Raw genomic sequence first — 13,519 nt, forward strand, 5'->3', positions numbered from 1 at the left:
AAAACCACGCCTTAGAATCCACACAATCCTTCTCTCCGATTTCTGTCCTCTTTATGTTTCCCTTCGAGGACTCACCAGCGCATTCTGACTCAGTTGGCCTGGGACGCTTTCCCACAATCTGCATCTTTAACAGGTGCCTCAGATTTTTAATTTAATTTAATTCATTTATGTTTATTTTATTTATTTTGTTTATTTATTTTTTATTTTATTCCATTTTATTTATTTTTTCATTTTATTTCACTTTATTTTATTATTTTATTTCATTTTATTTTATTTCATTTTATTTATTTTATTCTATTATGTTTATTTTATTATTTTATTTAATTGTATTTATTTTATTTTATTTCATTTTATTATTAATTTTATTATTTTATTTTATTTTTTGGCATTCTCCAGGACACCAGATTCACCAGGGTCCCCAGACTCGTGGGGAAACGTCCTTATACATCTGAGCTGTGCACAAAGGGCATCTCTGTAGGTTCCGGCGTGGCCTTGACCCTCCGTGAAACCCTGGGTCCCCTCTAACCCTCCAGCGCCTCCCCCGGCCCCACCCTCCCAACCACACTGTGGTGGAAAGGCCAATCTTCTGACCCAATATCACAAGCATCCCATGCTTCCTGGGGGTCTGGAGAAAACCCAGAAGTCCTTGACCGGCCTAACTCCTCACTCTCCACCCCGTGCTGCTCCCCCCCGCTGATAAGGTCCCGTCACCAGCCGACCCTTCTTATCCTGCGGACCAGGCACGGAGCCTGCTTCCCCCTGACCCGGAGGCTTGAGGTCCCTGCCGGCTTGTGGGATTATTCCAACAAGCCTATCAATCCCGCCGCGGGATCCAGGACTACTCCTGCTCTTGGTACTGAAAAGCCTGCGGGTTCACGGTGTCCTCGTTCGCAAGCCCGTGTGGCCTTGTGTAGCACGGGTCGGGGGCCTCTAGGAATTATAGGGTGCTTCTGGCCGATATGGCTGATACCCTATGGACACCTTTGTCTCTTCCATGACAGACCAATAAACATTAGACCCTGTGTGTTGCAACGCTGACGGTTCAAGACTCCCTCCCTCTCTAGACCGCGTGCATTATTCGGTTGTCTTTATTGTGTTTTCCCCAACCCCCGATTTTGAAAGAATTAGCACCGAAAGCTTTGTCACGGGCTCTCAGGATGGTCATGAGCCCCTGCAGAGTGCAGGGGGCGCTGGATGGATTTCGTGGCCCTGGGGCAGACACAGGGCAGCTCTCACGCCCTGCTGGGCCTCCCCCGGTCCTGCCTCCCCTTCTTCTCCGGGGAGGATGTCAGTCGTGGGCTCCATCGTCCTCTTGTGCAGGTCCTCACATCCTCCAAGGGACAGGAATCCCTAAGCCACGGCGGCCTCGGGCCCCCAAAGACATCCAGGCGCCAATCCCCCCAGCCGCCGTGAGCGTGCACCGTCATACAGCACAAGGGACTTTGCAGATGGAATTTCGGAATGCACGTTAAAACAGGCAGGTAATCCTGGATTGACCTGGCGAGACCATTCTAATCCCGTGAGCCCTCAAAAGCAGAGAACCTGGTGGGGTGGGAATCCCAGAGATGCGGCAAGAGGGGAAATTGTAGGAATTCCAAAAGCAGGGTGCAGGGGGACACCTGCTAGGAGCAACAAGGAGCCTCTAGGAGGGAAGGCTCGCCCCCTGCCGACAGCCAGCACCCCCAGAAGTGGGGACGTCAGCCCCACAACTGCCAGGACCTTGCTTCTGCTCACGACCTCCTTGAGCTCCCACCTGGGCTCTTCCAGGCCACACCCGTAGGTGCCCCCCATGAGTGGGGTGATGTCTGGATTTGGACCCTAGGAGACCTTGAGCAGAACTCGAGCGGAGCCCACACTGGGGACTTCTCACCCACAGAGAGCTGAGATCCTACATTTGTATGGTTTTGAGCAGCTGTATTTGGGGTGACTTATTACCAGTGTGATAAAAACCATATGCAACAGGTACCACAAGAGAGTGACTTGGGGGGGGTCCCCTCAAACAATTGCTGGAAGCACCTAGGAAAGTCCGTAGCAATCAGCACCCCCGCCCCAGTGCATGGCTCCAGAAAGCTCCTGGGAATATAGACACTTGGGGGAGATGGAGTGAGAGGAGAGGAGGGGTCTTCAGTGTCTCCCCCAGGCATTGCCTGTCCATCTGTCTTTGTTTTTGGACAAACACTCAGAAGTCCCACCCTCCCTGCTTCCTGCTGGAATCCCAGCTCACACCCTAGATCAGGGGATTCCTACCTGGATCCCTTCAGACCCCACCCAGACCCCTCCTGGATCTCCAACCCCTGGCCACAGACCCTGCCCTGACCCTGCTCAGACCCTGGACCCCGACCCATGGACCCCTCCTGCACCAGGCACACAGTGGGCCAGAGCTGCCCATCCCACACCCTTTGGGGACAGGGGCGGCAGCTTCTGTGACTGTCCCTGATGCTCTTTGCAGGTCCACCTGGCCCAGGAGGGGGGACCCATGCTCCCATCTGGCAGGGGATCCTGGGAAGGTTGTTTGGCCTCAGTTTCTCCGTAGCACAGAGGGTTGCAAAGGCCAGAAGGAGCCTTCCTAACCCAGTTGGGGGTTGCACCAAGTGGGGGGTGGGTCCCCAGTGTCTCAGATCCCCACAGGAAACCAGTCCCCGTGACCTGAGGGACCGGCTACACCCAGTGGGCCAGGCCCTAGGGGACACCCCCTAGAGATGGGCTAGGGTGCCCCCTGCAGTCAGGCCTGGTGGGTTCAGGTTCTAGGGGAGTGAGTGGGGGGGGGGGGATCCCGGTCCTGGTGGAGAGGTCAGGGTTCAAGAGAAGTGTGGGATCCTGTGTGTTCAATCTTGGCAGGGGTTGGTGGTCTCTGCTGATGTGGGTGCAAGGGATGCGAATCTGGAATCCACCAGCTGTTACAACTGAGGGGGATAAGAGTGGGGGTCTTGGGCCCTGGCAGGTATTGAGGTCCTTGTGGAGCCAGCTTTAGGAGTCCCGTGGGAGAGTTCTGGGTAGGGGTCTGGGGGAGAGATCTCAGTGGAAGTCCAATGATCCCAGCAGGGGTCTGCACAGGGTCAGGGGTGGGGTGCAGTGCAGCGGGGTCCAGGGTCTGGGCGGATCCAGGGCTGGGGTCTTGAGTGGGTCCTGGGCTGGGGTGGGGATCCTGGTGGGGGTCCCTACTCTAGGGTCCCTGTTTGGTTCCTAGTGCAGACTGAGGTCGGTAGGGGTCGGGGAGGGCTCCCAGGTCAGGGTTGGGGTCCAGGGTCCAGGGTCCAGGGTCCAGGGGAGGGGTCAATGGGCAGGGGTCCGGGGTCTGGGCGGGGATGGGGAGGGTCCTGGGGTGGGTGTCCGGGGTCAGGTCGGTCGGGGTGGGAGCGGGGTCCCCGGGTGGGTTCCGGGGTCTTGGCGGGGCAGACAGGGCTTCATGGGAAGGGTCCGGGGTCTGGACGAGGTCGGGGAGGGGTCCCCGGGCGGGGTCCGGGTTCCGGAAGGGGTTCCGGGGTCTGGGCGGGGTCGCGGAGGGGTCCCCGGACCGGGTCCCGCGGTCGGGGCGGAGTTCCGGGGATCTGGGCGGGGTCGGGGAGGGGTCCCGGGGCGGGGTCCGGGGTCTGGGCGGGGTCGGGGAGGGGTCCTCGTGCAGGGTCTGGGGGGTCGGGGCGGGGTTCCCGGGGTCTGGGCGGGGTCGGGGAGGGGTCCCGGGGCGGGGTCCTGGTTCCGGGCCCGGGGCGGGCTGGCGGCGGACGCGGAGGGCGGGCCGCGCGGGCGCGTTTCCGCCGGCCGGTGTCGCGCCGGGTCCCGGGGGCGGGCGGCGCGGAAGCGGCGGCCGGGCAGCCATGTCGCCTTTGTCTGCGGCGCGGGCGGCCCTGCGGGTCTACGCGGCGGGCGCGGCGGTGGTCCTGGCGCAGCTGCTGCGGCGCTGCTGCGGGGGCTTCGCGGAACCAGGTCAGCAGGGCGCGGACGCGCGGACGGGGAGCTGGGGGCGGGCGGGGGCGGCGGCGACACGGGGCCGGAGGCGCGCTCCTCGCTCGGCGGGACCCGGGGCGGGGGGCGCGGGCGGGCTGGCGGCGGGGGAGGCGCGCGGCGGGGGTTGGGGAGGCCGAGCGCGCCCCGGGTGCCCCTCGTGCGCGCGCGCCCCGGCTGCTCGCTCGCGCGTGCCTCGGGGCCGGGGTCTCCCGGAAACCCGCGACCCCCGCCTGCCGGGTCACGGCCGGGCCCGCGCGCGCCCCGAGCCCCCCGCGCCCCGCGACCTCGTGCGGCTGTACGTGCCGGCGGGGGTCGCGCGACAGCGCGCGCGGCCGGGAGCGCGGCGGGGACGCCCCGGAGGCCCCCCCCAGCCCGGGGTTAGGCAGCAGCGGCCTTCCCGGAAGGCCTGGCCGCGGGGCCCAGCGCGGCCGAGGCACTGGGGAGCCGGGCCGGTGCTAGCGGGAGAGCGCTGTCTGCCGGGGAGGCCCACTCCGGCCGCCTGCCCGGAACACCGCCGCGCACTCCCCAGGCCGCGGGGTCATGACCCGCTCGGGCTCTGGTAAAGCCCCGCGGGACCGCCAGCGTGCTCGTGTGCATGTGCGCCCTGGCTCTGCGTAGACACATGCTCCGGGGCTGCAAAGCCAGAATCCGGGAGGCCTCTCTGTGTGCACGGCCGCGCAGGGAATACAAGAACCCGCGTCTGTGAGCGCAGAAATGGAAGTTTATTTTTAGGTGACCAAGAACTATTTTCCGAAACAAAGTGTTCACTGGGAACTGGGGTGGGGTGCTACGTTGTAACCGAGCTCGTTCCTGTCCGGGCCTAAGAGGAGCCCCGTACTCTCAGCTCTACTTCTGCAATTGGGGAGGGCGCCAGGAAGGTCGGCCAGCTTCTGCAAACCGTCCTGAGTGAGCCACACAGACCGTCACACCTTGCCAAAATACACTTGACCCTTGAACGGCACTGGTTTGAAATGCCCACTTATATGGCTCTTTTCTTTAGTGTTTTTTGTTTTTGTGGGTTTTTTGTTTTTTTGGGGGATACACACTGCAGGATCCCCTAAGTGCAGTTTTTTTTCTCCCTTAGGATTTTCTTAATCACTTTTCCTTCTCTCCAGCTGCCTTCGTTGTAAGACTACAGCACCCAGAGCTGACAATACACAAAATAACATGCGAATGCAGCGTGTATGCCCTGGGTCAGGTTTCCCGACAGCAGTGGGCTTCTCCTGGTTCCGTGTTGGGGGCTGTTAGAAGTTAGAAAAGGATTTTCCAGTGTGTGCCAATGCCCACGTGGTTCCAGCGTCATCGGTACTTTTGAATTCCTCTGTCTTTGCACTAATGGGTGGCCACACTTGGAAAACTTCAGCTCTAAGTAGGAAGAAGATATTTTTCAGGGACCCCACTTTCCCAAACGTCCATCCAGGGAAATGAATCCTTGTTTTACTTGTCTAATAACACTGGAATTCAGTTGTTTTTTTTTTAAACATATTTATACACATTAGAAATGAATGCACGGTGAGTGAGAAGCAGGAAGCATTTGGGGGCTTGGGGACTGGGAAGTCCACACGTGTCTTTCTGGAAGGTCAGCTTGCACACCGAGGAACGATGAAAAACCACATGAAACTGGGTGTAACCGTCACTTCCACGCACCCCTGCGATTTCGCTCTGAGACGGGTCTCGTCGCCTGCCTAGGAACTCCGTGCTGGGAGCTCCCTGGCAAGATGGGGTCAGTCTGGGAATGGAGTTTAGCTTTGGAGGTGGTGTCCCTGCACGGGCACACCGACATGGGTGTTTGCAAAACTTGTTTGTGGTGTGTCGACAGGGACGGCTCGCTGTGTTCTTTCTATTTGTTGCTTTGAAACAAGCAACAAAAAAAAAATTGTGGAAATACAAAGTGCTCGTGAAGTCACGTGCCAGCCAGAGGAATCCTTCTGTGTGTGCCAAAAGAGGGTCCTTATGTATAAGGGTCAGCTTTTCCTTGCTGGCCGTCCACAAGCCCCAGCCAGTCCATCCTGTTAGAAAAGATTGTAGATGCCGGTGGGAGCAGGTTCCCACCACGGGTCTGCTGGTGGCCCACTTCCCCAAGCTTCGCCTTTTAAAGCTTTTCCGATCTGCTTCTCACTGCCCTGGGCGTGTTGGGCGAGAGCCATTGAACTTTGCCCTGGGCGTCCAGCTAAACAGTCACAAAGACCGAGTTTCCATTTCCGGTTGGAAGTAACTCAGACTTTTTTTTTTTTCTGAGCACATTGACAAGGACGATGGTCTTGCACTTTCTAGAAAGGGGAATGCGTGTGGCACGTATGATGTCTGCTGTCACTTACATTGTGGGAAGAAAGGAAGAGAGTGCAGCTGTCCTGAATGGTAAGGTGTCTTAATTTCTTAACATGTCTCCAAAAGCAAGATCATTGCACACTCAGGATTGATGGTCGTGCCTTTTTGGAGATGGTCTGATTTCCGGGTTCTCTGTCTTCTGAAGACTGTCTCCCGTTGGCCCCACGGTGAGGTGTGTCTGTTCATCGTATCTTAAAATACACAACTTCATTACTGCATTTCGTAGCCGCATGTCACCCCAGCACTTGAGCTCTGGCCTCAAAGCTGCTCCAGATTGGCCCGTTGTGTAGACACGTGGTCACGTGGGCAGAATCAACAAAGGGTTATCTGTTGGAAATCAAACGTCTTGGTGCACGAGTGCATTTTGAAGAGCATACAATGTCTACTTGATGGGATTTTTCGAGCGCAGTTATGATATTGTATAGAATTTTCCTTAAAAATTCCGTTGGGGGACACCTGGGTGGCTCAGTCGGTAAAGCGTCTGCCTTCGGCTCAGGATCGGGCTCCTTGGTCGGCGGGGAGCCTGCTTCTCCCTCTGCCTCTGCCTGCTGCTCCCCCTGCTTGTGCCCTCTCTCTCCGTCGAATAAATACGTAAAATCTTTAAAAAAAAATTCCGTTGGAAGTAGGCAGGCTTCCTGATACGGAAAGTGGACTCATTTGTACGTGTTGAACCTGTGGAGGCCATACCCACCGCAAACTATGTCAGCCAGCCCACTTACCGAGCTATTTTGGGAGGGCTCCTAGTTTCCAGACTGCAGGGTGTGAAAACACCTATCCAGAGAAAGTGAGTTCTTGTTTTTGTGCACAAACGTGGACAGGGACGGTGGCTCTGGGGTGGTGAAACCGGGGTATTCGAACTTCATGATGTAGAGTCCCTTTCTTCTCCAAAAAAAAGGAGGACCCCCAAAGGGCATTGGTTTGGGTGAGTTTTGCCTGCTAGGAATTAAACCAGAAATTTAAAACATACTTACGATCATATTTAAAATAACAAAGACAAGTCAGTTGCCCCTAACTACGAGTAATATGGGTTTTTCAGACACGGAATAACTCCACTCTCCAAGACACAGAGTAGGCTAGTGAGCGCTGTGGCCCCCTGGTCTGCGTTTGCTAGCTTCTTGAGCTCCGGGCCGCGGGGAAGGCGGCAGGCTCTCCGTCCTGCTGTTTCCTCCTCCCCTGGGACTCACTGTTGGGGTGGCAGCATAGGAAGAAACCGGCCGCTCTCACTGCAAAAGTCAGGACCTCTCAGGACCCCTGGGAGGGGCTTGGGGACAATCCCCCAGAGGTGCTTGGACCGCCTGCAAGGATGAGCCCAGAAAGTCTGCCTTGAAGAAACCTTTACCGGTGACCATGACCAATGCCATTTTGGGATGAGTGATGCAGAGTGTGGCGGAGGGCGGCCCTGCACCCAGGTTGAGGAAACCCAAGGAGAAGGCTGGTGGTGCCTCCATAAGAAACCGCTTGGTTGGGGATTCCTTGTTCCTTATTGCGACACTTAGCTCGGGGTCTCGTGGCCTCGTTCTGCTAAATTAATGATGATGATTATAGCGTGACAATAATCCGTAGGAAGGACCTGATACACTGAATTATGCTGCTGGGGTAGATTGTACCAGCTCATAGTCCAGAGCCAGGGTGTGGCACTGTGGGTTCCTTCGTGGTTCCTTGATGGACGTTTGCATGTCCAGGTGGCCGATCCTGACCTTTGCTCTTTCTGCAAGTCGTGGCTGTGTTGGATCCCCTCCACCTGTCCTGGAGTCTCTGGGCCTCGTCTCTTAGCTCCCTACCTAGAGTTGGTCACAACAACAACATCCTCCTTCCAGCCCAGGTACCAAAATGCCCCATTAATCAGGCCTATTGTGACGTCTTTCTGGAAGGTCTGACGCAGGCCAGCATCGCGGGGTGTGGCTATCTGTGAGGATGTGGGGGGCATTTCGGGCTTGATGTTGACACTCAATATCTTTTAAGGTTTTACCCTTGTCCTGAGACTGCCCTGGGTTAGCCTTACCCTAGTACTACTGGCTTAAAAGGTAAAAAATGCATCCTTTCCCAGCTCTGGACACCAGAGTCTGAGATCCAGGCGGGGCAGGGCTACTGAGATCCAGGTGGGGCAGGATCACTGAGATCCAGGTGGGGCAGGGCCATGATCCCTCCTGAGACTCCAGGAGAGGGTCCTTCCTGCTTTTTTCAGCTTCTGGGGGCTCCTGGCTTGTGGCCGCATCCTTCCCATGACGTCGTGATCCTTCACTTAATTGTATCTGGGTCCTATGTCAAAGATGGTTCCATTCACAGGTTCCGGGAGTACCTTAATTCTGGTGGGGGCACTCTGCGAACCCCTGTAGACATTGAGATTTCGCTCTGAACATGTTCCCAATACTCGGAAAATGCCTGGTTGGTGCAGTTTGTAATGTAACCCCCTGAGCCCTGTACAGGGGGTTGAAAATTTGCAGACTTAACAGACACCTTTGAACAGAACCCAGCTGCCATTCTGGGGCGTCCCTGCCCTGATTGGCGGATCCAAGGGACCAGACACAGGGGCATCAGGGACAACGGGAGCCCTGGGGGCTGGCTCCTAGGTGGTCAAAGCCTCTCCTCCGAGAGCCCGATGATGCTGGAACCCATGCAGAGCAAATGTGTATCTGTGCGTACAGGTATGACTGCCCACGGTGGGCACATTTTGAGAAGCTGCAGGGATCAAGATGTCCATTACCGCCCCACTAAGGTGACCGATGACGGATGTGCCAAAGAGAAAAGGATCGCATGCCACGTTCCAAAAGGCGTCATTTTAAACCGTAAAATTTGGAGAGAAAAAAAAGTTGCCATGCCTCTTAGCCAACTTAAAAGATTGCTTTGTCCAAATTAAAATCCCGTTTTTGCTTCTTGGATACCCATGACGAAACCTCGGGTGCTGTGGGAAGGACGTGCCTCACATTCTTGCTGACAAGGAGGCTTGAGGAGGTGGTAGTGGTGGGTCCTCCTGGGCTGGCGGATGCGCTGGGGGACGTAGGCTTCTGCACGCCGCCAGCAGTTCGTTCCCCCCCCCCGAAGTGACCCCGCCTGACTGGTGCCAGGTTGGTGGACGGCCTGCCTAGCACAGGAAACCGTAAACAGCCGAGACGAGCCAAGTGCTCTAAGGACAGAGAAACTCAAAGATAAGCATGTTTTCAGACGCATGGAGTCGCTGCCCATGTTTTCAGACGTGTGGAGTCACTGCCCACGTAGGAGCGCAGAGGCGCACGTTTTCAGACGTGCACGTTTTCAGACGCGCGGAGGCATGCGCGTAGGAACGCAGATGCGCACATTTTCAGAGGCGTGGAGTCCTTGCGCCCATAGGAGCGCAGATGCGCCTGTTCTCAGACGCGTGGAGTCGCTGCGCTCGCTGCGCATAGGAGTGACCAGCAGGGAAGAGGCGCTCATCTGTCAGAGCGCACGCACCCTCCGCTTTGCAAAAGCCACCCGCACCCGGAAAGGCAGCCCCATCGGGTCCCTCTGCCCCGTGGCTTGGAGACAGAGCTGCTTCGGCATGTGGCGTGCGCTCTGTCCTCCACAGGGCACCCCCCTGTGCCTGGGCCCCTTCTCACGCTGTGTTTGTCTTGCTGCTTCTCAGCAGGTGCGCAGGAATGAGTGGAGGCCCCTCAGGCGGGCCGCGGCGCAGAAGCCATGGAGACGAAAGGCCTGGACCCGTCCCAGACAGACCTCAAGTTAGTGGCCCACCCGCGCGCCAAGAGCAAAGTGTGGAAGTACTTTGGCTTCGACACCAACGCCGAGGGATGCATCCTACAGTGGAAGAAAATCTACTGTCGCATCTGCATGGCCCAGATCGCCTACTCCGGCAACACCTCCAACCTCTCCTACCACCTGGAGAAGAATCACCCCGACGAGTTCTGTGAGTTCGTCAAGAGCAACACCGAGCAGATGCGCGAGGCCTTCGCCACCGCCTTCTCCAAGCTGAAGCCCGAGGCCTCGCAGCTGACCCCGCCGGACACACTGGCCACCAAGGCCGGCCACGGCCACGAGAGCAAGCGGCAGCAGGAGCTCACGGCCGCCGTCATCGGCCTCATCTGCGAGGGCCTATACCCTGCGTCCATCGTGGACGAGCCCACGTTCAAGGTGTTGCTGAAGACGGCGGACCCCAGGTATGAGCTGCCCAGCAGGAAGTTCTTCTGCAGCAAGGCCATCCCCGAGAAGTATGGCGCCGTCCGCGAGGCCGTCCTCAAGGAGCTCAGCGACGCGTCCTGGTGCGGCATCTCCACGGACATGTGGAGGAGCGAGAACCAGAACCGAGCCTATGTCACGCTGGCTGCCCACTTCCTGGGCGGCGGGGCGCCCGGCTGCCTGTCCGTGGGCTCCCGTTGCCTGAAGACCTTTGAGGTCCCCGAGGACAACACGGCCGAGTCCATCACCAGGGTCCTGTACGAGGCCTTCATTGAGTGGGGCATCAGTGCCAAGGTGTTCGGGGCTACCACGGACTGCGGCAAGGACATCGTGAAGGCGTGCTCCCTGCTGGACATCTCGGTGCAGATGCCGTGTCTGGGACACACGTTCAACGCGGGCATCCAGCAGGCCCTGCAGCTCCCCAAGCTGGCCGGTCTGTTGGCCCGCTGCCGCAAGCTGGTGGAGTATTTCCAGCAGTCCACGGTGGCCATGTACATGCTCTATGAAAAGCAGAAGCAACAGAACATGGCTCACTGTATGCTGGTCAGCAACCGCGTGTCCTGGTGGGGCAGCACGCTGGCCATGCTCCAGCGCCTCAAGGAGCAACAGTTTGTCATCGCCGGGGTGCTGGTGGAAGACAGCAACAACCACCACCTGATGCTGGAGGCCGCCGAGTGGGCCACCATCGAGGGGCTAGTGGAGCTGCTGCAGCCCTTCAAACAGGTGGCCGAGATGCTGTCCGCCTCCAAGTACCCCACCATCAGCATGGTCAAGCCCCTCCTACACATGCTGCTTAACACCACGCTCAACATCAAGGAGACCGACTGCAAGGAGCTCAGCATGGCCAAGGAGGTCATCGCCAAGGAGCTGTCCAAGACCTACCAGGAGGCACCGGAGATTGACATGTTCCTGAACGTGGCCACCTTCCTGGACCCGCGCTACAAGCGCCTGCCCTTCCTGTCTGCCTTCGAGAGGCAGCAGGTGGAGAACAGGGTGGTGGAGGAGGCCAAAGGTCTTCTGGACAAGGTCAAGGACGGTGGCGGCTACCGGGCGGCCGAGGACAAGATGTACGCGCTGCCCGAGGAGCCCCCGGTGAAGAAGCTGGTGCTGGCCTCCACGCCGCCGCCCACCAGCGTCATCAACAGCATGCTGGCCGAGATCTTCTGCCAGACGGGGGGCGTGGAGGACCAGGAGGAGTGGCACGCGCAGGTGGTGGAAGAGCTCAGCAACTTCAAGTCGCAGAAGGTGCTGGGCCTCAACGAGGACCCCCTCAAGTGGTGGTCCGACCGCCTGGCGCTCTTCCCCGTGCTGCCCAAGGTGCTGCAGAAATATTGGTGCGTGGCGGCTACGCGCGTCTTCCCCGAGCGGCTCTTCGGCTCCTCCGCCAACGTGGTGAGCGCCAAGAGGAACCGGCTGGCCCCGGCGCACGTGGACGAGCAGATCTTCCTGTACGAGAACGCGCGCAGTGGCGCGGAGGCCGAGCCCGAGGACGAGGACGAGGGCGAATGGGGCCTGGACCATGAGCAGGTGTTCCCCCTGGGGGACGCCGTGCACGCCGGCTTCTTTGGGATCAGGGACAGTGGCTTCGTGTAGGTGCCGGCGGGGTGGGGTCACTGTGGCACTGGCCCCTGCAGGTAAATGCTCGCTGTAAATACCCACTGTGCGTGCGTGCGCGGGTGGCCGTGCCGGTAGCAGCAGACGCACAGGAGGGAAACGGGGATGCCGCGCCTTTCCTCTACCAGCGTACTTGTGTCCCAGCGAAGGGGCAGAAATCGAGGGGGAAAGTTCTAAAAGTCCCGTTGTGCACCTGCGGGCCGTTGATTGCAAATAATAAAGTCCTCGAGCAGCCCACCCAGGACGGAGGGTGGAGGGACGGTTGGAGGGAGGGAGCCCCCTTTGCCTCCCAGATAATTAATTCCACCCCAAAGGCCGTCCTATTCTCCGTGGGAGGCTTTGCGATAAACCCCAAAAAACATCCAGACTCCCGCGTCCTTCTCGGCCCACATGCCTTCCAAAGGCCTTCCCGGACCTGTTACAGCACGTGAGCTCATGTTTACTTCCCAGGGGATATGCACATCTTGCCTTTGGCATGGCGGGAACACCCTTCTGCAGCCTATGCGGCCCGTGTCGAACACACACGGGCTTTAGGTCTGGTGCAAAGCATCAAAAGGGAGCATAGGGCACGGGCCATGTGGACAACACAGGAAACGAGGCGTCCGACGCTCTGTGTCTTCTGCCTTTTGTCCGCTGGCTGCAATTTGCTCTGTAAGCCTGGTCCCGGTGACGCTGCGGCGCTGGGGTCCTGAGCGTGTGCGCGTGTGTGCATGTCCCATGCTTGAAAGGGGCCCTTTCCCCAGGACGACAAGAAGGCCCCCCGCCCTCGGGAGCCCTGCTTTTCAAAATTACCGGGGACCCCAATGTGCTGAGGGTGATTTCGACATCTCCACGGGCCCCGGACACTTGCGTTTTGTCTTTTCAATGCCGCACCGCAGGGGCCCGGTGATTTTTTTAAAAATGGACCACGAGACACTTTGGCCTGGATTTTGGGGTTGCTCTGGTGTTCGCATAAACCCGAGCTGCTAGCGACGTTATACGTGGACAAGCACCTCTGGGAGCATCACGGACATTTAAGGAGGCGGGTGTGTCCGTGTCCTTGGGTGGTGACCCCAGTGGTGTCCATCAGGGCTGAGACTTATATCTTGAAGCAACCGACTGGGTTTGAGCCTTCCTCATGGGATGTGCTTTGTTTTGTTTTGTTTTTTCTTATTTAACGCTTTCGAATTTGACTCTTGTTCAATAAACCCACGAAGGAGATGAGCTCCTAATTTATTTGTCTGATGTGTGTTCATTGAAACAGAAGCCCTCCAAGCAGGAGGGAGGCTTTTGGTGCTTTCTTGGAAGACGTTTCTGGGCCACAAAGAACAGAGTCCACGGTGGTGCTTTGTTCTGGGGTCCTTGCAAATGACAAAAGGGTCTCATCCATTCTGGATACTTGTGCGTCCCAAAATGTATGTGAATAAAGCCGCCACTTGGTGACGGGCCGTCTGGCGGCGTGCCGTTTGCCTTTTCCGTCATGTGAGTAAAGCTGCCACTTGGT

At 57.9% G+C, this 13,519-nt stretch overlaps 2 protein-coding genes across 8 annotated transcripts in view; both read left to right on the plus strand.

Annotated features, from left to right (window-relative positions):
* The first annotated feature begins 3,783 nt into the window (after window positions 1-3,783).
* On the plus strand, window positions 3,784-13,247 carry ZBED1 (zinc finger BED-type containing 1). 2 transcript variants are annotated; one of them, XM_045813631.2, is made up of 2 exons: window positions 3,784-3,924; window positions 9,875-13,247. In XM_045813631.2, exon 2 carries the CDS (start codon window positions 9,928-9,930, stop codon window positions 12,013-12,015), a length of 2,088 nt encoding a protein of 695 aa, XP_045669587.1. In that variant the 5' UTR covers window positions 3,784-3,924; window positions 9,875-9,927; the 3' UTR covers window positions 12,016-13,247. The 2 variants fall into 2 exon arrangements, with proteins under 2 accessions (XP_045669587.1, XP_045669588.1); XM_045813632.2 differs by lacking the exon at window positions 3,784-3,924 and adding an exon at window positions 4,436-6,303.
* The window catches only part of DHRSX (dehydrogenase/reductase X-linked), a 230,120-nt gene continuing 220,391 nt past the window's right edge, over window positions 3,791-13,519 (plus strand). For all 6 annotated transcript variants that reach the window (XR_015723241.1, XR_006782628.2, XM_045813635.2 and 3 more), the window contains exon 1: window positions 3,791-3,924. Coding sequence is in view for 4 of the 6 variants with exons in the window: in XM_045813635.2 (XP_045669591.1) it covers window positions 3,816-3,924 (109 nt within the window). In the remaining 2 variants the exon portion in view is untranslated. The remainder of the gene's footprint in view (window positions 3,925-13,519) is intronic.

The sequence above is a fragment of the Ursus americanus genome, chromosome X (genome assembly GCF_024610735.1).
Source record: "Ursus americanus isolate L20-20 chromosome X, mUrsAme1.1.p, whole genome shotgun sequence".
NCBI classification, from domain to species: Eukaryota; Metazoa; Chordata; class Mammalia; order Carnivora; family Ursidae; genus Ursus; species Ursus americanus.